A 22,903-nucleotide genomic window follows, 5' to 3' on the forward strand; every position below is an offset into this window, starting at 1 on the left:
GAACTCGAATTATCTTTGTTTATATGCATGAATCTATTTGTCTTGAAGCTATGAACCTCTGAACAAAAGCACATTTTTTTCACTTTAAGGAATGATAATTCGAGTTAAAAGTATGATGCAGACATTTTAAAAATGGTTTTAAAATTTTTTAACATTAACATAACTTTTTTGTACTAATTTTGCTGTCGGACAGTGTTATTAATTTTTTTAAATTTATTCTATATTTGAGTAATTTTAATTCATATTATACTTGACAAAACAATTATAGATGATATTATTGAATATATTATATGTGGTAGTCATTTCGCCATAAAGCACCATATGTGTAGTAGATGTGTGACTTGAACGTATTATTATACGTTCTAGCTATCATTCATTATTTTCTTGGTTTTTCAATCTTAAGTATGATTGAAGAAAATAAAAAGATTGGGCTCAGAGTAGATTTAGGCATCGACATCATAGTAATTCAATTCTTGCCTATGTTTTTGTATATTTCCTTTCCCTCCTCCCTAGTCACATCTGATTGTAGCTGATCTCCTCCGAAACATTCTTTAAATGGTCAGGCTTACCATGTTAATTTACTCTTTTTTTACATCATATGATTTTCATCAAAAATGATATACCAGTTGATAAAGTGAAAAAAGATCCCTTCACACCGAGAGGGATACCAGTGTACCAAAGAACTTAAACATGAATAACTTCTTATGTATAAACTAGAACTTAGAAATATTTCAAACGTGCATAGATGTCTCAGTATATATATATATATATATACAAATATCTATTTGATTAACAGATCATTTACTTCAAAATGATCTTAAAGCTAAATATGGTTTGAGCTGGATTTTTTTTTTTCAAATTTGGAAAATTAAAATATTCAGTAGTTTACAAAATATTCAAAAGTCATTTTTGATGAATCATTATAGAATATAAAATATAATTTGACACCTTAGCTTTCAAGCAAAAAAAAAAACATACAAAAATTCGGTTGAAAAATAACCAATATTGAATTTATAGGGCAGTGGTCCCCCTGAGGGCGAAAGGGTTGACTCAAAAGATGAAATAGAGCTAATTCATAATTCAATCAAACTTTGGTGAGTAAATTTGCCATTGAATAATTTTTTGAAACACTTTTCTTTTCTTCCTTTTCATTAAGTTGGCTCTTCGCTTCAGGAACAAAAAAAAAAAAAATGAACCATATAAAATTATTTTGATATAATTCGATTAAAAAAAGTGCTAAGGGGATTGATATTACTTCATGCCGATTGTTGAAGAAACTATTGGTCGGTTAACTTAAAGATACTGTAATAGTTTCACTGATGTGTTAAATTGTAATTTGTGTATTATGTATGCCTTTCATTTTCAAATAGGTTTTAAAAAAAATATATATAGTTATAATACATACTCTATGTCATTGAAATTGATAATTTTTTAATGGTTAAACTTTCGATATAAAAAAAATATATTATTAAAAATTGGTTAGATATGAGGTGTTAAAGTTTCAATTTAAAGCATTTACTACTTAATATAGGAACATTATTTTGCACTTTCGTCAAGCACAAAAAAGAGCGCGTTCCAAATTCATTTCAGTGTTCCCTGTATAAACTATGAAATATATGTGTGGACGTGTCATAAGTGAAGGAAGAAAAAATAACCTAAGAGAAATATATGAGTAATATTAGAATAAAGTAGTTGCTTTATGTGTTCATATAATAAAATGCCTTGTTTAAAAAAATGTTGCTTTTGCATAAATCTAAGGATCGGTGGAATTATAATTGGGATAATGACTGCTATTTTGGCCTTATTTTCCATCATTCCTTCTGGGTTATCACTCGGCTATTCAATAAATTTAGCTCAAATTGTGACCCATTTAATTGAAAAATATAATCAAGGTAGTTGAGGATAAAAAAAAATTTGGTCTTATTTTAGTATTTAATATAGTCAAATAAAAATAATAATTTTTATGAAAATTATCGAATTATATGTACACTAATAAATCAACAACAATAATCCTATTTATTTTCATTGTTTTTCATTACAGATAACCAAAATCCTAAAAGTTATTTAATATTTTGGGGAACTGTGACAAGCTTTCTATCTATTGAGAAATCGTCTCTACCATCACAAAATCAAGAATCCGTAATTTGGCTCGGGGGAATTATGTACATCTTCTTCATAATTTGTATAATTCTTCTGATTGGTTATTTTATATGTAGCATCCTCCTGGTTATTGGAACACTAAAAGGAAAACGTTGGTTAATAATTCCTTGGATTGTTGCAACATTTTTAATAATTATTGGCTATTTAAGTGGCACAGTTTTATCAGCATGGCTTTTTGGCTTTAGTTATGAGGTTATATTTCTTCTATTGTTTTCATTTGTGGAAGTCAGCGTCATTTTATACATCTGGTTATGTGTCATTAGTGTTTTTCAATCACTTGAAAATGGTGATATTACTAATCATAACTGGGAATTGAAACCGAGATTTACAACAAAGTATGATGGAGTATCAACAATAGAGCATTAAGGGATTAATTGAAGTTTTATGAAATTAAATATACACAAGAGGAAATTAACCAAGTCAATCACATTTATTGAGAAATAAATATTCCTAACAAAAAATAACTATATAGTTTTGAAATTACAAGGTAATTTTAATATGTAATTGTTGCGAACACTATGACTATATTAGAAGATAATAAAATATGGTTTATTCACATTGAAACGTTGGTAAATGATGAAATTTATCCCATGGGATAAATCCTAAATGACATAATTTTAAATTATTGGAAAATAATATCTGCACATCAAAAAATAAGCTTTGCTAAAGGATGAAAACATTTGTAAGCAAAAAATTTTAAATATGAAATATAAATGGTGTTAACACCATAACTAGTCTCGGATTAGTCATTACCGTAGAATATGGAAAGGGAAAAGGAAGCCCTTATATTATTTGGAAACAATACTTGTTTATCTTTTATTATAATGACTATAAATATCTTCTTATAAACAAATATTTTTCATGTATGATTACTTTATCAGCTTATTCTAATAAACATGACAAATTTAATACTTTTGCATAATATCTCCTACTAAATATGTTCGTTATATGTCTTGCAAAATCCCATTAATAAACCCAATTAAAACTATAAAATATACTTAGTTTATTTCATTATGTTAACATTTGATTAAAAGTTATTTAAGTAATAAAATGTTGAATGTAAAGTCGGATTGAATAACGCTCTTCAAAATGATGAAATGTTAGTCTCTAATGTTTTTAGAGAGCATAACCATTCTTCAAATTCCTCAAAACCTGAAGTTTTAGAGGTAAAGTTGAAGATAAACTCATTTTCGCAAAACTGCGTAGTTTCCTAAAGAAGTATTATTGATGAATCATCATCATGATTAAATTAGCATAATGTAGCTTTCCTATCAAATTAACATCCTTTGTCACGAAATAATAGAAAATGGGGGAAAAAATAAATCCAGCTCCTCTAATTCCTTAAGAAAGAGTATACAACTTATTACTTGCTTATTACTATACAATTTCTATCTGAGAAATATTATAATGATTCCTTCGTATGACACGGTAATTAAGGTGAATTATTGTGAAAATATCCCGCTAAATAAGCTATGAAAATTTGTTTACCTAAATTTAATAGGAAGCACTTTTTCAAATAGAAGGAATAATAACAAGAGTCATTTAATATCTGAGTGTTGGGAATTAAACTTTAAAAACTCCAACTCCACTGAAACTCAAATCCATTGTTCAATTTGTGAATCTGCGTCTTTTCTTTATATTATAAATTAATTGAATACCAGTGGCGGGAAATTGACTCTAGGCTTTTGATTCGACTTGGACTTAAGTCTATATTTTGTAGCCTTGCCTCTCGAATTGATCCCACAATCAAAGACTCGTGAACTGATTAAGACTCAATAGCTAGTTTATACTGAAATCATACAATCAATCATAAAATTAATCATTAACTATATCCACTTGTCATTATGAAATTACTAATGAAAAAGCATAGTATAATATTACGACACATATATTTGTAGTTCCAAGTTTAAAAAGGAAGAATTAAACAAGAAATCATAAAATAAGTTCCATCTCTTCTAATAATATTAATTCAAACAGCTTGTAGAATTCTACTTTCATTTCTTGAATGGTATATTTCATCTAAAAAGAAAAAAATAATAAAATAAAAGTTAATTAACATATTCAAATTTTAATCCTTAGTTACTTATCATAAATAGGAAAATAAAATTCCTTGGTGTCACCATTGAGGCGGCTATTCTTCACTTGATGTAGCTTTATAATATGTGGTGCATCAACACCAAATGATGCTTGAAAGATTTTTTCTTAAAATATTGTGGGATGGATCTGTCTTCTTCAGCTAATTATCTTCCATTTCTTTTAATAAACTATTTTGATTAGCCTTACAGAAGGCCCGTTATTTTTACTTAAAGATTGCAAAACTTTGCAGTCACAATATAAAAAAAACATATGGTGTACCAAGGTTAACAGAAATACAAGTTTATACTGTAAAGTTTGCCCGACTGACGTTTGACTACCACCACGCTGTATAATATTGTTTTGTCGAAATCTGTCTTTCTCGCCTAACAGTCGATACCATACATCAAATTGAAAATTCTAGCAATAGCAACTTCATTGATTATGATTGGTTGCGTGTTTGGTCAAAATCTGTATGTCTGGCCCGGCACTCGGTATTATACATGAAATTGAAAATTCCAGCAAGCCCGATTACATGATGGGCTAACCTTGTAGTTAAATTAACCTTGCAGTGTACCTGATTTAATTTTCTTTTGACATATGCAGTACATCAACAAACAAACCATAATGAACATAAATCAAGATAAGGAAAAAATTCCCATTTTATTTTCGACTTTAATTTACAATATTTTTTGACAAACTAAATCTACTATAATCGCAAGTGGACGCTAGGATTTAATAATAAAGTGAGATTTTTCAATGAAACACCTAATTTGGAAATATTTATATCATTTGAGGTTCATAATGGATACTAGAGAGAAAGAAGCTCTTTTGACTTTTGCCAATTTCAAATTGCAACTTGAAATACAAATAATGTTAGGAAAGTCTTGACTCTATTTTATATTTATCTGTTTTTTCCCACTTTTTCCAATGCCTTCGAATATGTCGAAAGAAACCCTCTCAATCTCTACACTTCATTTTCTGATCGAGCCTTTGATGAACACAATTACAATATTATTAAGAGGAATATTAACGATTACTTAGAAACTCTGCCACAAATTGCACTTTAGAGAATGAGGAAAACGGTAATTCCTTAATTCTAAGCATGTTATAAGTGTTTGTGGTAGCAGCTGAGATATTATTTCTGCATTTATAATTTCCTTGATGCCCTCAATGTTGGATCTTCATTATATTAGATCTTCATTTTTTGTGCAATTATTTTTTTTTCCAACAAAAATGATGCTATGGGGAGGTGTATGATTTCTCAAAAAATTCCGTTTTTTTAGTTTTTATCGTGCTTTACATAAAGAAAGTCAAAAACTATTATTTTATAATTTAAACAGGATTTTTTTTGTTTTCAAAAAAGATTTACCATCAAAAGAATCCAAGTTATTAATGTATTTTGTGTAATCATTAACGATCAAAATTCAATATAAAAAAAAATGTTTATAACTAATTTGTAAAAGATATTTTACAAATGTGTAATTATGATATTTAGCAACTAGGTATGCATTTTTGTGATTAAAGCTGTAAGGATCCGTTTAATATGAAATAAATTCCAAAATATATTTAAAATGAGAGGAAAAAATTAGATAAATTACGACAACAACAACAAAAAAGAGAAGATATACAGATAGAAAGAAAAACGGTATTCTATAATGACTTTACTAATAATAAATGAATTAATTTATGTAACATTAGTTTGCCATAAACTTGTAAAATCTGATTAGAATTGTTGAATTTCATTTTGAAAATCCTAGACGGGTCTGAGACCTTTATGACTTTTGTGGGACTAAACTCATTTGGTCCCTTGAGATTTCAAACAAAGAAATAGGTCTAAACCGGTCGAATGACAAAAATTAGGTTTTTAAAAATTATTTATATTTAAAATAAGACTCTCATAATTTTAATTTTTTATTTGTTTGAATTTGGAATGACAAAATTTTATTACGGCTCCGTAAATCAGAGAATAAATTTTTTTTCATATATATTTTTCTTGTAATCTAATATGATTAAAGGGACAAAATTTTATAATGTAAATTAATTTATTGTTCATAGATACATAATTTTTGTTCTGATCGTTTAAGAAAATTTAATTATTGTTATAGAGGGCTTTTTTCCAACCGAATGTTGTTATTACTTTTAATTAATGAATAATTCTTCATACAAATATTAAAAATTTTATAAGCACTTTCCATAGCAAATTTTGACGTTTCTTTTGGATCTAGCCTTTATACATATAAACTAGATCCAAAACTGTTTTCTCACCAACATTCAGCTGTCAAGGGCAGTTTACTAGTGTAGAGTTTACCGTGTAGGCGCTGGATGCGTTACAAGCCCAAAGAATCTTAATGCCATACCTAGCTTGTTAAGATGGGTTATATTGAGTGAATTTTGTATACCTCAAAATGAAAATAATTGTTCCTCAATGGTGATACATTCATGTTGTTTGTAGGCTTTCTCCAAATTTTTATTAAGTATAAGCCAAAAATGTGGTATTGGTGCAGCTTTATCTGCTTACCTCGCTCTGCACGGTTGTTTACGTTGTCAAATCTAATAAATCTGAGCATCAACACATATCCTCAATTCCTCTCCAGAAATATAATTGGCAAGTATTGTTACATAGTCCATATCTGGTTTGAGCTTTTTAGTGCCCCTTTCTAGTTTCGGAGACCATGAAATTGTTCCATTCTTCATTTTATTACTGATAGATTTATCTAATAAACTTTATAATTTGTGAAGACGACGAGCAAATTTTGTATAACTGTTAGCCATACCAATCAATTTGTTGAAATTTTTCAAAGTTTTTTAAAGCTTTGAAACCCTCTAAGGTCGCTTCCACTGGACTAATGGCCCAGCTTCACATCCTATAGAGGTTGTTTAGTTATCGACAAAGCTGGACGAGTATTGAGCTGTCCCAACTTCGAAGTAATTTCATCCATTTCCATCAATTTCTCCACCTCTGGATCAACCTAAGAAAATTATTGCATGAATGATTTCAAAAATCAACCTTGAAGTTTCTTCTTATGAGATAATATTTCATTCTGGGCATAACGCAAGGTATCTTGCAAGAAAGAAACATTCGGTTTTTTTGCCCCAAATAGTATGGAAAGTCTTTTATTTCCTAGGTAGAGGAGAGTGCCGAGCGTTCCATACTTCTTTTTACGCGTAGAATGCACGACTTTGAAGTAAATGAGGCCAGGGAAACACCTCCATTCTCGACTTGCTTGTTTGAACTTTATTCATCCTCCTTAGTGACCTCCTGGTAAGAATGCAACTCTAATTAAATATTATACCAGGTGAAAGACAATCGGCCGTTCACCATTTCATTCCTGACTAGCAGAGTTTTAAAAACTTTATTTCTCCCTGAAATGACTTTTTGTGGATGATAATTTGTAGAGCTTACAAAGCAGACCATTCTCATAAGACTCTGATGCATTAATCTTATCACTGGATTTAATTTTTCACTCAAATATATAAGCTCTATTTAATTATTAATACACGAATTTATATAAATATATATAAATTAATAGGGATGTTAATATACGTCTGAATTTAAAGATCCTAAATAATCAGAGAATTAGTATATTTTGAATTAGAGTTGGAGCAAGAAGTATTTAGCTTCAAAATAGAAGTTTTTTTTATGAGCACATATCTAATATATTCTGGATGAGAGATATAATCATCTTCATTGAAATTTAAAAAAAAAATGCAAAAGTATATTGATAAGGATTAAGTATCATCAAAAGTTTTATTCAATTACCACTGAAGAAGCATTTATGTAATAAAAATTTGTCTTAATATATATTTATGTGTGTAAAGTAATAAAATATCACTTTTCTTTTTCTATATAGGGAGTACTAGAGAGCTGGAGATGGCCCGTTATTTGTTTACTACCTAAGTAGAACCACATTTTTCCTCCTTTTTTATTCAGTTATTTAAAGTATTCTGAGGCTTTTACTTGAGGTGGTTCTATTATTATTAAAGGAGAGGGGTAAGACTTCAATTATTATGTCAATGTCTTTCTGCATCAGAAAATTGGTGAACTCCAAGCCATAGGACCGGATCAACGACGTGGAGGGTCCCCATAGTGTAGGAGGGAGAAGGATTTGGGATGTTTTGAGCAATTCCTCTGCGGAGGTTGGAAGGACACTGGACCAATTAAGCACTTCTTAAATTAAGTGCAGAACGGGCTCTAGGGGTTCAGCTCCTTCAATTACTATGATACATCCAGCCCTGTCATGGATTCCTTTTATTTACCACTATACTTACGAAGTACTATTGAATGTTGGCAATTATAACTATTTTTGAAGATTGAGTCACACTTTACTAGTTATTAGATGGTTGTGGAGTCTTATGATGTTTTTATAACTCCGATTCCACAACCCTAAATGTATTATTCATGATATATATTACTATCAATTTTTACTGTTTAGATGTTGCAAAAAAGTATTGTTGCTGTCCTGGTGGCAATTCAAGCACCAAAGTCAAGCATATATCTCTTACTGAGGAACTTGATCCTGAGGATCAAAATGTGGTATTTTCTTCTTTTCCATGAGATAATAACCTTGAGATTAAACGGTTGAGCCTTATTTCAAGATAAGACTAGAAATCCAGCTAACATTCAAAACTATACAACACGCATTTTGCCGATTCATGTTTCAAGGAGAAAAATATTACACAAACAAATATAGAAGCAAGATAAATTCTGTGTGGATAAAATTAAAAAACGATGCTCAATCAACCTTTCTATTATTACGATAATATGTCATCTAATCCAAGACTTACCGTGAGCTAAGGTAAGATATTTTCGTTATTTTGCTTTAAAATGATAAACAAACCCATTTTATGTTTTTAAATTAAGAAACGAACAAATCAAACTTTATCTAATAAAAAGGTTTGTTGAGAGGGGCAAAGTTGAAAATATCAAGGATTTCAATGAAAAATATGACCAATCTTGTAAGCCAACGGATATGCAGGAAATGTGGAGAGATAATGTGGCCGTCTTTTATAAAATTTTGCTTATTGATAGCCATCCTAAAACAGCATTTAGTTTGACAATCAGTCAAAATACGTATTTTTTCTAGAAAATCGGGAAACTGTCTTTACCACACAAAAAAGTTATTAATATTTGTGCTGTACGAAAATCACTCAGGTTTCAAATGTGAACAATAGTTTATACTATTTGATTAGGTATAAGGAAGAAACGGAACAATCCCTTATATCAGAAGATATGTCCTCGATATATTCTATGGAAAAAGTAATTATCTTGAATTTATACAAGAGCAGATATTCCTTCATTCAAAAACTCCATATGGCAATAGAAATTCTCCACTAATTCTAGGAATGTGCGTGTTATGGCAAACAACAACTCTGTCTTTATGTCGACAAACAATTTCGTCCGGCTTATTTGTTTTCCCTTCTGAAACAAATCAAAAGAGTCACCAGCATTTTATGAATTGAAGCAGGAATAGATAATTCAACATCTGATTATTTACGTTGTTAATAAGCCTTGCACTATGCTAAGGACATAAATGTCTCTATCATCAAAGACGAGATGTATTTTTCTCAAAGTGTTGAATTATCGAGCGAAATCTCTACAGATATGAGGATAATGGATCAACCAAAACTATTTTTTTTTTATGGTTAAAAGTGTCCTAGGTAGGTATAACTGCAATGGTTTCTTTATCGATAAATTGATTCAATAGTATTAAAAAATGGTTCTTCAAAGTTTCTCAAACTTGTAACTGACGTCGGATATAGGCCAATCACCATCCTGACTTATGTACATTTGGTAACCATAATTTTTAAAGAACAAATTAGGAAATGGTTCTTGTCCAATGCATATTGAAAATCCTTTCATCATCTCAAAAGAAAAATATTCATATAATTTTTTTAATGAACTTAGTAGGGGTGGACTTGTGATTTTATATTTCTGACTGTAGTTCATATATATAATTTAGTAAAGTTTATATTTGATTGTGATATTAATTTTTTTTTAATTCTTAAAAAAATCCTAGAAAGGAATTTATATCTTGTCTAAAAGAAATGCCGATGTTTCAAGACCATGTGATATGGATTAAGAAGGGATGTGTGAAACAAAAAGCTTAGTATAACAATTAGAAAAAGGAAAACAGTTGATGTGTGTGCTCTTTCTTATTTTTTCATCAGTATTTAGTAAGTTGTAAAATAATGATAAAATACATATGTATTAATTTATATATAATTATAATATTTTCCTTTCACTAATGATATTTTAAATGTAGAAGGTTCTCTTTTTATAGAAGTAATTCATTTTCTCCGTCCAAAATCATAAAACAGGCAGTTGATATTAACATAAGTCTTAATTCAGATGTAGCATATGTCTGACTCCCGGCTTTGCCTCGTGCTCATACACAAATTCCATCTCTAGTTATTAGGTATATGCGAGGAACATTATTATATGTCCCAAAAAAAGGGAGCGGTTTATTATGATTGTCAGTCCATATATTACAGGAAACTAGTAATAGAAGCTGTCGTCATAATTTTTTCCTTCTTGAAGTAAAAAAATATCATAATTTATCAACATTAATCATAAATAAATAACTACTATCTATGTATTTATTATTTTAATAAGTTTAAAGTATTGTCTATTGATAATAAATCATGGATCGCTGATAATGGTTGTTATAAATTTATGGAGGTACGAAGAGAATTAGAGGTTTTTGGTATGCTGTCTTTGTATTTATGGAACTATAGTCGTGCAGATGTTCAAAGTAGAACAACAAAGTAAAACTCCAATTCACAAAAGGAATTTGGTATTGTATACTAGTCACATAATTAATTCCAATTCTGAAAATTTCAATTGTATTATTGATATAACCAAGATCCTTATTTCCTACAATATTCCACTCCATATCTTGCATAATCAAAATTTTGTTACGTTCAGGGAAACTTACACTGGAAAATAAATTCTCTCTTGCTTATCCATCATAACATCAAAAGAGTATAGAAGTGTTATCCAAGATAAAGAAAAAACTCGAGGGGAAGAATATATTTCTTGCATTCGATGAAACTACAAACACTCAATAGCGATCCATTACTGCAGGGTTTAGTTTTTTCTTTAGATTCTTATTTTTTCGATCATCTTAATAATTTGGAAGATATTACGAAAGCAGATAATAAAACGATTACAAGTGTTGCTGTAAACATTTTCAGGAATATTCTTGGCTCCTATTTCAGAGGCGAAAGACTGAAGGTTTTCATCACTGATAGAACATCATGTTGAATTAAAGCAGCCGAAACCTTAAACAACATTTTCCAATGATGTTGCTTGTCACTTGTCTAGCTTATGGTCTGAACAGAATGGCAACAGTAATAGTATTGATATCAATACATCAAATTAAGAGAATTGGCATCTGAAACCATCAATCACAATATCGATATTTTTAAATAGAAAAACACTCCTATCATTAACTATGATTCGGAGATAGTTTTGGTGTGATGTCACAGATAAATATACCAAAAAGGTCCCATTTGACACAGAGTCATGTCAAGGATATTATGATAATGAAATGGAACATTGAATTATTCAGCGTTGGATTGGTTGTATTTTAAAAACTGGCTATTGTCGGTGATGGTTTCAGGTACCCATTTTCTCAATTTGAGGTATTCTTTGTTTTCTCTATCCCTTTCTGACATTTAGTTGTGTAAGGTTGAAATGTAATATTTTGCCATACATTTTCAACGATACTTACACTTGGGAGTAGAGAAAATCTCTCTTTTAATGGTTAAATGGTTACCTGGATTAGAATCAAATTTTATTCAATAAATATTATTTGTGACAAAAGTCGATCATTTTTCAAAACATCTTTTTAGATTGTATCATTGTTTTCATCCATAACATTAATATACTATTTGACTTAATTGAAGTATTTGGCGTAGTAGCCAATTGTTTTAGATTACCTGAATTATAAAAAAAAATATTGATTTTAGAGATTTTTAGAAAGTAGTTAGGGCAGAGCCTTGCTATTCTGTTCAGACCATAAGTGTTACAAGTGATATGCAACATAATTGGAATGTGTTGTTTAAGGTTTTTGTCTGCTTTAATGCAATAGCATCGTAAATGAAAACCTTCACTCTTGCGTCTCTGAAATCGAGGCAAGAACGTTGCTTATATTTATTACAGCAACACTTGTAATCATTATATACTTTTCTAATTAATGAGATAAGGACGAACCAAACAATGACCGTCTAAAGAACCAACCACCGCTGCAGTTATAGACCGCGGACGAGTCTAGAGTTTCCTCTAACGCAATCAGTTTATCCTTATTCTCACATGCTTAATGGATTTTGGATAACACTTCTTTACTTTGAGACTCCATTGACTTGGTAATGGAGAAGCAAGAGTGAATTACTTTTTCAGTGTAGAGTCTATGAACTTAACACAATTTGGATGATTCTCGAAATGGAGTGGAATATTGCAGAAGACAGGCATCTTGGTTATAAAAGTACTAAAGTTAGAAATATCAGAATTGGAACTAATTATACGACTTGTATAAAGTCAAAATTCATTCAATGAATTCGGGTTTTAACTTATAGTTCTATTTTAAATTTATTCAATGATTTGATCACAAAAATAGGCATGCCAAAAACTGAGAACAATCTTCTGAACTCCAAAATTATCAACGATTAATGAATATACAATTAATTTACTTACTCTTTAAAGGGTATGATATAATTATAAAATATTAATGAATTTTGAAGTAAAATAATATGAATTCTTTTTACATATATTGTTCCTTCAAACAAATTTTACTTTCTTCATTGGAAAAATTACTAATATTGGACTTGCAGGTATAATCAGAAATGTCTTTGAATAAACACAACTCAAAAATTTGTTCGGAAATATATGTAATAAGTATAGTTGATAATATTGTAGAGAAAAACGCATGCAAGGAGGAGGGGGGGAAAAAGACATATGGTATCATTGTTTAAAATACTGATGTGATTATCATCTGCCTGCTTTATTATGATTTTTGAGGGTATAACGAATGTATTTGTTAGCAAAATGTTTAATGAAGATGTACTACGTATAATTGACTTCGACGTTTTTTATCCGTTACAGTAGATTTGAAAACGTCACACTCCATGAAATTGTAATTCATTATGAACCTTATTCTCAGAATAATAGCTAATGAAACGACAAAGTAGAGTATTTCAAATATATTTGAAGCTCAAAGTTTAAAAAAGAAGGCTTTAATTAAATATAATCTACATACTAAAAAATAAACCATTAAACATTTAAGTTAAATATACATAATTAAACAATTAAAATCATATAACTATTAATAATAATAAATTATAAATACAGAATATTGAAATAATAGATTGATCCAGATAATTTTTTCTTGTTCAAACATCGGAATTCAGTTAAATATGTCATAACTTTAGGTTGCAATACACAAGGGAGACGTGGAGTTTAATCAAAAGATAATCACCCCTCTTTTTCATGTGGAAGTTGCTATATACAATTGTGCACAGGATAGATATATCTCTATCGATGAGATCTAACTAATTATTAATAATAAAGTAAATGTCAAAATCATAAAATTAGACAATAAATATATTAATAAAAAAATGTTAAAAATAAATTCATCGTAAAGATTTAGAGCAAAAGCTAATTATGTAGTAATGTCCGGCGATATTACTCCCTATTAAGAGCATCAAAAAAAGATTTCCCCCCGTTATTTAGGTATGCTTATATAACAACATATTATTATCATGAAGGATATATACAATTGTTAATTATAATGCAACACCCAATGTAACTACCCTCGTTGTTGTGACCATTTAAACAGTTGTTTTGTCTTTTATGAGTTTTCTGAAGACCACTTCTTGGAGCCCATCAACCATAGCTAAGCCTTAAGTGATAAAAAAGTAGTCTCAGACAAACTAATTACAAACCATCCAAAGCTACTACCCCCGTTGTTGTGACCATTTAAGCAGTTGTTTTTGCCCTTTACTGAGTTGTGTATCATAATTCTTGATATGTTTAGCTAAAATAGAATCATATTTTATAGTTAGATTTAAAAAAAATTGAATACTTACTGTGAGATAGTACAAAATTCAGAGTTCCATTTCGATATTCGTAAATACTTTTTACTGATAACTTGATCGTCATTTGGTGTGGATGACTCAAAACATTTTTATATGTATTTCTATAAATGACATCAGTAACAACATCCTCCATTAATTTAATGATGGTTCCTCGGGAAGAAATATGTTTACCCTTGTATTTCTCCATAAATTTTTTGAACGTAGGTGATTAGCAATGGATAAGGTTATATTACATGCAATAAGCATCGTTGTGAGATCAGAGTTAAAGTCTGACTTGATGTATTCATCGTTATATTGATTTTATAGATGAATATCGATACTCTTATTATGAGATGAGGATAATGAGTGGCGTGTAATTCTAGACAGGGGACTAAAGGCACATTTATATCGACAAATCCGACAAACCATCTGTTTCTCATCCGGTAAGTATTTTCCAAATTCCTAGGCCTCCATTTTCAGAAATCCAGACAGAAGGCGACGTTATTTTAGGCATTTTATTCAGTTCTCTATCGACTATCTCCATCTAATATTATTATATTAATATTGAATAATAAAGGCGGGAATGATAACGTTCATGATTGATAGAAGAAGATGTATATTATTTAATCAATGATGCCATATGTATTTCTTCTTTTCTCCTCGCACGCTTTTCTATTCTTACCAAAATTATCACCCTTAGTAATAAGTACATTAACTAGCAACCCTTTTTTTTAAAACATGAATTTAGGAAGATCATAAACTATCAAATTGAGATAAGATCTATTTTTTACTAGTACAGTAAATTAATGTTTTTATCAAACTCTGGTGAGAATAAATATAACTAACGAATTTATTATTTTGTTGGTCTCGACGATGAAAATGGAAGTTATTTTCGGTGTTTTCTTCATAATATTGAATCCAATTCTTGTTAATAACAATTTTCCAATTAAAAAGAAATAATTTATAATTATTAACAATTTTACGATATATAGCAATTAAACCTCACATTATAAATGATATTAACGAAAATTATTGAATAAAAACGTGTCGATGACTTGTGATCCGATAGATAAACTGCAGTTTGTTGATCGATAGGATCAACTCTCTTCATGTCTTAGTTTAGAGGAATACCATCATAGGAAAAACTACTAGTCATCAATTCTGTGTCGATTTCAACTTATTTTAATATTGGACAAGCTGTTCAGCCTAGATAAATAAAAGGTAAGATAATGGTAAACACTGAATAGTTAATATTATAGTGAAACCATTCCTACCTATACATAATTGATGAGAAACGGAGTCGAATTGAACATTTGTGTGTGCTTATGAAAGGAGCAGAGTAAAGGTTCATTCACTGAAGAGCTTACTCACAATTTAGTACTCATTTATTCTTAATTTTTATTATTATTATCCTTGAGTCCATCTCTACTGCAGTAGATCCTTTTGAAAAAACCCTCCTTTTCAATAAATTCAAGTATTTTTTTTACAATATCTTCTCCTAAATCAAAGTATTTTCTCTTACAAAATTACTAATTTTTCTTATAAAAATATAAATACTAAGTTAATCAGCGTCCTCTGATTTCTCGTGCAATGAAAAGATATTTTCATATTTTTTTTTTTTTTTTGTAAATTTCCAAACAATTCTCAATTAAACACTCTTGACTCATACTTATCAATGGTCCTTTTTTGAATATAGATTGATAATATTTAATAGATCAATAATATCTAAACAAGAGAGAATGTGAAGCTCCACGAAACTTGCTACATTCAAAATACTTCATGGGTGATAAAAGAATAACCAAAATGATTAACACTTTCTTGTGAAAACAGTTTGTGACATAAACTTTAGTCAGAATAGTGATTTATACATCACATTAATTAAGACAATAAGGATGATTTGGATGGATTATTTTCTCGGAATATCCAGATTTATGGATCTGAGTCCCCTCATATTTCTATTCGATTCATATGACTTTATGACATTGGGATATCCATGATATTAAGGGATCTCATCTATTTAGAAAATGTTTTTGTGCCTGACTCGGTGGATGGCATATAATTTGATGGAAGTATCATTCATAATGCATATACCCTTTCACATCAAAATCTGTTACTTCATCATCTATTGGTTCAAATACACAGCCGTCACTCTAGATATTATGTAATCATTGTAAACTTCTCTAAGAATTGAGGATATTCTTTATAAAGATAAATAATACTCGAATGGAATGTGCAGTGAGGAACAAAGAGACTTACCATCCTTCATCTTCAGTTCTTCCAATGAAACTCCTTCCAAATTCTTCTCTATTTTATTTCTTAATATTATTAGAAAAACTCTTTCATTGATTCGAGTACTTAAATGTCATTGAGATACATTGTACATAATAAACAAACAACTCATATCTATGACACTGAATTCATATTTAAGGTTGTATGTTTTATGTAATTATAAACACTTCATCCTCTCTTCCGATTCCATATTCATTTGTGGGTATCCTTGGGTATTGAAAAAAAGTACAAGACGATCCTGGAATATAAATTTATTATTGTCCTCTGTTCTAGATATATTTATCAGCATACTCATACGTAATAAATATGGAAATAAATTATAAGTGATATTATTACTTTAGAAGACTTATATTGGAAAATATATATTTTGTATATCATATTTCAAAAGTTATTGAGTCGGGAGTCATTTTCTGGATTACTAAATTACTTGTCATCATATTTAAATATCACTCTTTTGAGGATTTATTATCTTCACATCAATAAATAAATTACAGATTACACTAAATACTTATGATGTAACAACACTGTAAACAAGAATAATTATTTATGCATTCATTTACAATAAATAATAAATTATGTTCCATGACAATTGTAAAGCATATTAATATGACATTAAGACTTAAAAGTATTTTCTAATTTATCAATTGTAAATAATGGTGTAATAAAAGTATATAAATATATATGTGCTTGATTGATTTATATTTTGTAATAATTGTTTAGATTTAATATCTATTTGATAATTTATTAACTTAGCACAATTTAAGATTATTACAATTATATACTTCTAAATACCTAGGTTTGTAGTAAAAATGTAAGACTTTTTTTACTATTATCATTGGTAAAAAGTTTATTCATAAGTGTCTTTGCATTAAAATCCATGGATATTGTGTTCAATGTTTCGTTCCAGAAACCTGTAGTATTTACATTGATTTATCTCTTTAAAAAAGTCAGTATTCTGCTTACTTTTCATTTTGTAATTCAATTTTTCATAATATAATTTTGAACGATTACTTGTTTAAATTTTATAATAATGTCAAAGATTTTTGATAATATGTTGTTTTATTTGATTTTAACAATATGTGTACAATTGCCTTATTTAGGAAGATCAATTATATCAGGAAAGTGATAATGAGGATTCTAACACTTCTACAAATATTTTATCAGAAATTAAAAGAAACCTTTTTAAGCCTAAGATAGAGAGTGACAATAAAGATATAAATAATAATAATCTTTCAATAGCATAATATTGTAATGCTTCATTGAATAATAATAAATACAAAATTCTTAAAAATAAAAAAAAATCATTGCCGGTAAATACTCTTTCAAACTCTCTTTATGTTATTCATCCTTCACTACGTGTCTAGGAATAATTCATGAAATAAATATATTATTATTCTCTTGTAAAATCTTCATTCAAAACGATAAGAGCTTTTCAATTTTTTAATGAGTCGTTCCTTGGTCCCTACGGAAATCTATTCCTAGCTTTGAACTTCTTTTACATTACCATTTATTGAAGATGAGGAGAGCTCATTCCTCAATAGAAATGATCTAAGTTTCGTACAATACAATTCTCATTCAAAATTCAAAACGATAAGACGTCTTTGATTTTTTTCATGATTCATTCATTGGTCACTAAGTAAACATATTCTGAGATTTGAACTTCTTTTACATAAACATCTAAGTGAAGATGAGGAGAGCCAGTCGAAACTCATCAAGAAACTATCTCCGGAGAAGCAGGGAAACTGAAGCCAGGATATGAATAGATGGATTCCCTATGGTAAACGAACGTATGAATACATGAGATAGATTCCCAAGTATGAGGTTGTGTTGTCAAATAATTAGTTATCTCACTAACCTTAGCTATAATCTGATGAAATAAAAGAGTTTTTTAGCCATGTAGAAATAATAACGATGATTGTTATTTTTTAATGTCAACCTAAGTGTTTCCAGAAAATGCATGAACTCTCCATGTATATAGTACTCCCTGAATGGATGTAACGAAGAGTGACAAAAATATTCCTCTAATTTTTGGGGAAGAATCATAAGTAAATTTCAATCTATTGAAGTAATCAGTAATATCTGTGTTTATCTTCTGTTTTTTAACTGACGTAATGGGGGTAATAATTGTATTTGATTGTCTTATAATGTTATGGTTTGAACTTGTAAGTACATAACACTGATTCGAACATTAAACCGAAGAAACTGTTGCAATTTCATCCGCTCCTTCTCTTTCTCTAATTTTTCTAATTATTTCTTCTTTTTTTTTCAAAGAGAAAAAAACTTAAAAAAAATACTTAAAATTATTGAAAAAGGAGAGGTTTTGTCAAAAATGTCCTCAAAAAATAGAAAGAGCTATAGTAAAGATGGAATCAAGGATAATAATAAGAAAAAGGGAGAAATTATGCGGGATAAAGGAGTGCGTTAACACTAAAGACAGAGGAGTCATATAAGAAAGGCCTCGTTACACTCAGATTTGAATTAAGGAGTATCAGATCTATCAGAGTAATTCTTGCCTATGTCCACCCAATATACGGTGAGAGATTTGTGTTTACTTCCTTTCCAACTCTCTCAGGGCTGATCACAGCTAATCACTAAAACATCGTGAGTGCTAAACAGCTCTCTTCTAAACATTTTTCAAATTGTTAGGGTTACCACGTTAATTTTCGGTTTCTTTTTTTAACATACCGGCGGGGCATATAATATGCATCACTGTGTATGTAAAAGGCTAAGAGATTGCTTCGAAAAAAAAAGAAAGAAGGAGAGGGATTTCATGGTTGAAGTATTATTTTGTATATAAGAGTATCATTTTTTGTTTTATTTTAATCTAAATGATGCAAGAGTAATTTAAAGTATATCAACTATAATTTGAAGAAATTTCACTAGTAAAAAATGAACCATCTTTTAGCAGATCAAATTTCGGTTCATAGTCTGATCAAATTTTTAATTTAAATCAAGGTAAATTGATTGATTTCTTAATAAATTTATAAATAATTCATTTTTATTATGAAATATATGATTGTAAATTAATATATACGCTAATAAATAAATTATTATTATATATATTTTTTTTGGCTTTTAAGACTATATGTACTACCTAACCCATCTGTAATTAGATTTTTAGATAACCTTAGAATTTTGGAACCCGTGCTTACAAAATTAATTTGCAAATGCATTAGTTATTTAAAGTTTATTAGCCAATATGAGATGAAATTTCATATGCCTGAGATCAGAGATCTTTGGGCTGATCAAATTGAAAGAGTCGTGTTATGATCAAATGAGTAATTTAATTACAATAAATTGATTGATTTCTCCATAAATTTATAAGTAAGTATTTTTTTTATTATATTGTCAAGATAATTAAGAAGCATGTTTAAATGCATTTTTCATTATAAATATACTTTAATAGTTGGACTGCTGAGTGTGGGTCTGCTAGTACATTCGTTTTTCTAAAGTTAGTGATTATATGTTAATGGAGAGGGCTGTCTTGTTAGCTCTCTCTTTAAAGGTATCTAGACAATCCTCGCCAAAAAAAAAAAAAAATATATATATATATATAAATATTATAGATTTTCTGAGAGCACTCTTTCCTATTTTACTTTCTACAGGCCTTACATATCTCTTTCTCTTAATTTTATCAAATAAAAATGTAAATAAAAAACAATAACATACAGTTAATGATTATTTAAACAAGTGTGTGGATGTTGTCATGATTATATTATTAGCTAAAAAAAATTGTAAAATGTCTCATAGAACTTAAACAGTGCTTTTTATAAAAAGTAGTGATACTATAAAGTAGTTATTCAAAAGTATGTTATTTTTTAATTGATTTCATAAGTTATTTATTTTTTTAAATAAAATTGTTAATGATAAAGTAAGATTGCATTTTGGAAATATTGAGTTTGGAACTTTTTTTTGCCGATAATTAATTTAATTGTCACGAAAGATAGTATAAAATCTGTTTTCAGCCAATATATTTTTCTATTTATATAAATAATGGAGTTGACCATAAGTATTATTTAATGGTTTAAAAGACAATTTAATTTCAATCCATATTTGCTAGTACAAGTTGCAAGTTATTTATTTTTGAATGCCATATTTAGTTGTAACTCCAACTATTTTATTTACAATATTTGTTATTATCTCATTATTATCTATAAAAGTTACTTGGTTGTTATGTAACGAGGATTAATTTAACCTATAAACATTTAAGCTTTGTAAGGTGTCATAGAGCACTTATTAATAATAAATTTTCATCAAAAAAGTCAAAAATTATATAACTCATATATCGATCAGTATTAGAATTGCATTGTTCGCGTTACAAATACTCTAAATTCATCATTTAAAAGTGTTCGTCTTATTTTTTGGTTGAAACTTGTACAATTTGCTTAAACAAGTTAGAAATTGTACAAAATCGCAACTAGTACACTATATATATACAAATTATTATTGGATACTTAAAGAAAAAAAACATAAAATGTCATTGATGACCTATACTACTTATATATTTATTCAGTGCATAATTTGCACAACTTGTAACTTGTATAAGCAAATTGAACAAGTTGCAACCCAAAATTAAGATAAATAATTTTTAAAGACGAATTTAGAGTATTTGTGATGAGAATATATGTTATAACTGAATATTTCTTGGATGGTCGATATTTTGATGATATACTTTTTGACTATTATAGAAATGAAAATCAATGATATATAAGTATTCTGTAGTAAATTATAACGTTCACCTTCCCACAGTTCTATTTCTCATAAATACATATTGACTATGTAGTTTCAAAAATCAAATTTAAATGATTGCATTAATGTATAGTTGATAATTAAAATAAAGCGTAATGAGACATAGAAATAGTAACTTGTACAATCTGGTTATACAAGTTACAACTTTTTATAGAAATCTCAACTTGTACTCAACATATATATATACATTGTCAAATCGTAAAACAATTGTAAATATATTTCAGAATATTTTAAGGAGATAAAACATTTGATCCTTGAATTCCAAAAATAGGGTACCTGAGATTATACTAGAAAAAATTCTCTAAAATATATGTTTATTAAAGATTAGTAACGAAAATATAGTTCTGCATATTCTGTAGTGATTTGTAAGTTTATAAAAAAATCTCAATAATAAAATTTAAATTATTATTTATATAGTAATAATAAATTATGGAGGCTATTATTATAAACATTTTTTTTTCTTGTTTAAATACATATTATTATTATTATATAATTATATATATTTTTAATTAATTTACTTTAAGAAAACAATTAAACAGATATCCAACATAAGTAAAGTATTTAAAGATATTTATCCTCATATTTTTATTTATAACCACTTTTTAGTTATTATGAATATCCAAAGCATAGTTTTATATTTCTTTTTAAAATTTCCTTACATATTAATATTTGAAAACTTTTCTCATTTTAAACATTTTTTACAAGAAGGTAAAAAGTGATTATGCTTAGATATTTCGAAGACAAAAGTTTGAAGCTAAATTTGGTAGTTTATATACTAAATGTAATAAATTATTTATTTTTTTCTTATATATAAGTATATATTCAATATGCTTTAAAATATCGTGAATATAACCCATATTTTATAAGATAACAAAATGTAATTTTGTCTATTTTTTGCAGAAATTCGTCATAAGAATATATTTGATTGACACCATTTTAGGTAAATTGATGTTACTGATATTTATACCATCCATCTACGCATCCTCCCATATTGAAACAAACAAATGTGAAGAAAATACTTGATAACAGTTACAAAGCCTCGTGAAATAAGTAGAGAGGGCGAGCGCTCTATCATCATCAACATAAGCATCATCAACGGGGGAACTTTGATATACTATTTCTTCTTATTATAATATACATATATACTTTTGAATAAGTCTATATAGTATATTCTTCTACTTCGCATAAGCGCCCTCTTATCTTAAGTCAATATCGTCATTGACAGTTAAAAAAAATCAAAAAAAAACACAACACATATCCAGTGTTTGTTTATATAGACGAGGTAGCGTCTTATAAATCTTCAATAGATATATCACTATCAGACATATCTTCAAATTCAATTTCAACTTATTCTAACACATGGCATAATTTTATTTTATAATACTTTGTATAAAAATATAGATATATTATCCAATATTTTTATTGTAATGATAATATATGTTTGAAAGCGTTGTATTTATTTTCAAGTTATACATTGAATTTAAATTCAGTTGGAAACAAAGTAATTTTGAAGAATTTGGTGTACTTATATAAGTCTGAATAACTATTCAAGGTA

At 28.3% G+C, this 22,903-nt stretch overlaps 1 protein-coding gene and 2 long non-coding RNA genes across 28 annotated transcripts in view; 2 read left to right on the top strand and 1 right to left on the bottom strand.

Annotated features, from left to right (window-relative positions):
• The first annotated feature begins 1,678 nt into the window (after nt 1-1,678).
• LOC121126882 (uncharacterized) lies at nt 1,679-3,153 on the top strand. The gene is made up of 2 exons (XM_040722235.2): nt 1,679-1,892; nt 2,042-3,153. Exons 1-2 carry the CDS (start codon nt 1,700-1,702, stop codon nt 2,524-2,526), a joined length of 678 nt encoding a protein of 225 aa, XP_040578169.1. The 5' UTR covers nt 1,679-1,699; the 3' UTR covers nt 2,527-3,153.
• A 10,280-nt stretch (nt 3,154-13,433) lies between these two features.
• The window catches only part of LOC121127064 (uncharacterized), a 33,665-nt gene continuing 24,195 nt past the window's right edge, over nt 13,434-22,903 (bottom strand). Inside the window, exons 1-5 of one of the 4 annotated variants that reach the window (XR_011782857.1) lie at nt 22,202-22,336; nt 16,567-16,837; nt 15,585-16,460; nt 14,323-15,516; nt 13,434-14,270 (exon numbers count right to left, since the gene is read on the bottom strand). This is a non-coding gene — a long non-coding RNA (uncharacterized lncRNA). Of the gene's footprint in view, nt 14,271-14,322; nt 15,517-15,584; nt 16,838-22,201; nt 22,337-22,903 lie in introns of those variants that run through there. The other 3 variants (XR_011782855.1, XR_011782856.1, XR_005867485.2) reach the window with 3 other exon arrangements.
• The window catches only part of LOC121127063 (uncharacterized), a 30,378-nt gene continuing 27,192 nt past the window's right edge, over nt 19,718-22,903 (top strand). For 10 of the 23 annotated variants that reach the window (XR_011782847.1, XR_011782844.1, XR_011782851.1 and 7 more), the window contains exons 1-2: nt 19,718-20,405; nt 22,249-22,900. This is a non-coding gene — a long non-coding RNA (uncharacterized lncRNA). The remainder of the gene's footprint in view (nt 20,406-22,248; nt 22,901-22,903) is intronic. The other 13 variants (XR_011782853.1, XR_011782854.1, XR_011782845.1 and 10 more) reach the window with 6 other exon arrangements.

Source organism: Lepeophtheirus salmonis, chromosome 12, assembly GCF_016086655.4.
Source record: "Lepeophtheirus salmonis chromosome 12, UVic_Lsal_1.4, whole genome shotgun sequence".
NCBI lineage: Eukaryota > Metazoa > Arthropoda > Copepoda > Siphonostomatoida > Caligidae > Lepeophtheirus > Lepeophtheirus salmonis.

Excerpts from the sequence above, each read along its gene's own strand:
- LOC121126882 (XM_040722235.2), top strand. The coding sequence starts at position 1,700 with ATGTGTTCATATAATAAAATGCCTTGTTTAAAAAAATGTTGCTTTTGC. Across the intron at positions 1,893-2,041 it reads AATTGAAAAATATAATCAAG|ATAACCAAAATCCTAAAAGT; the intron begins GTAGTTGAGGAT and ends TTTTCATTACAG.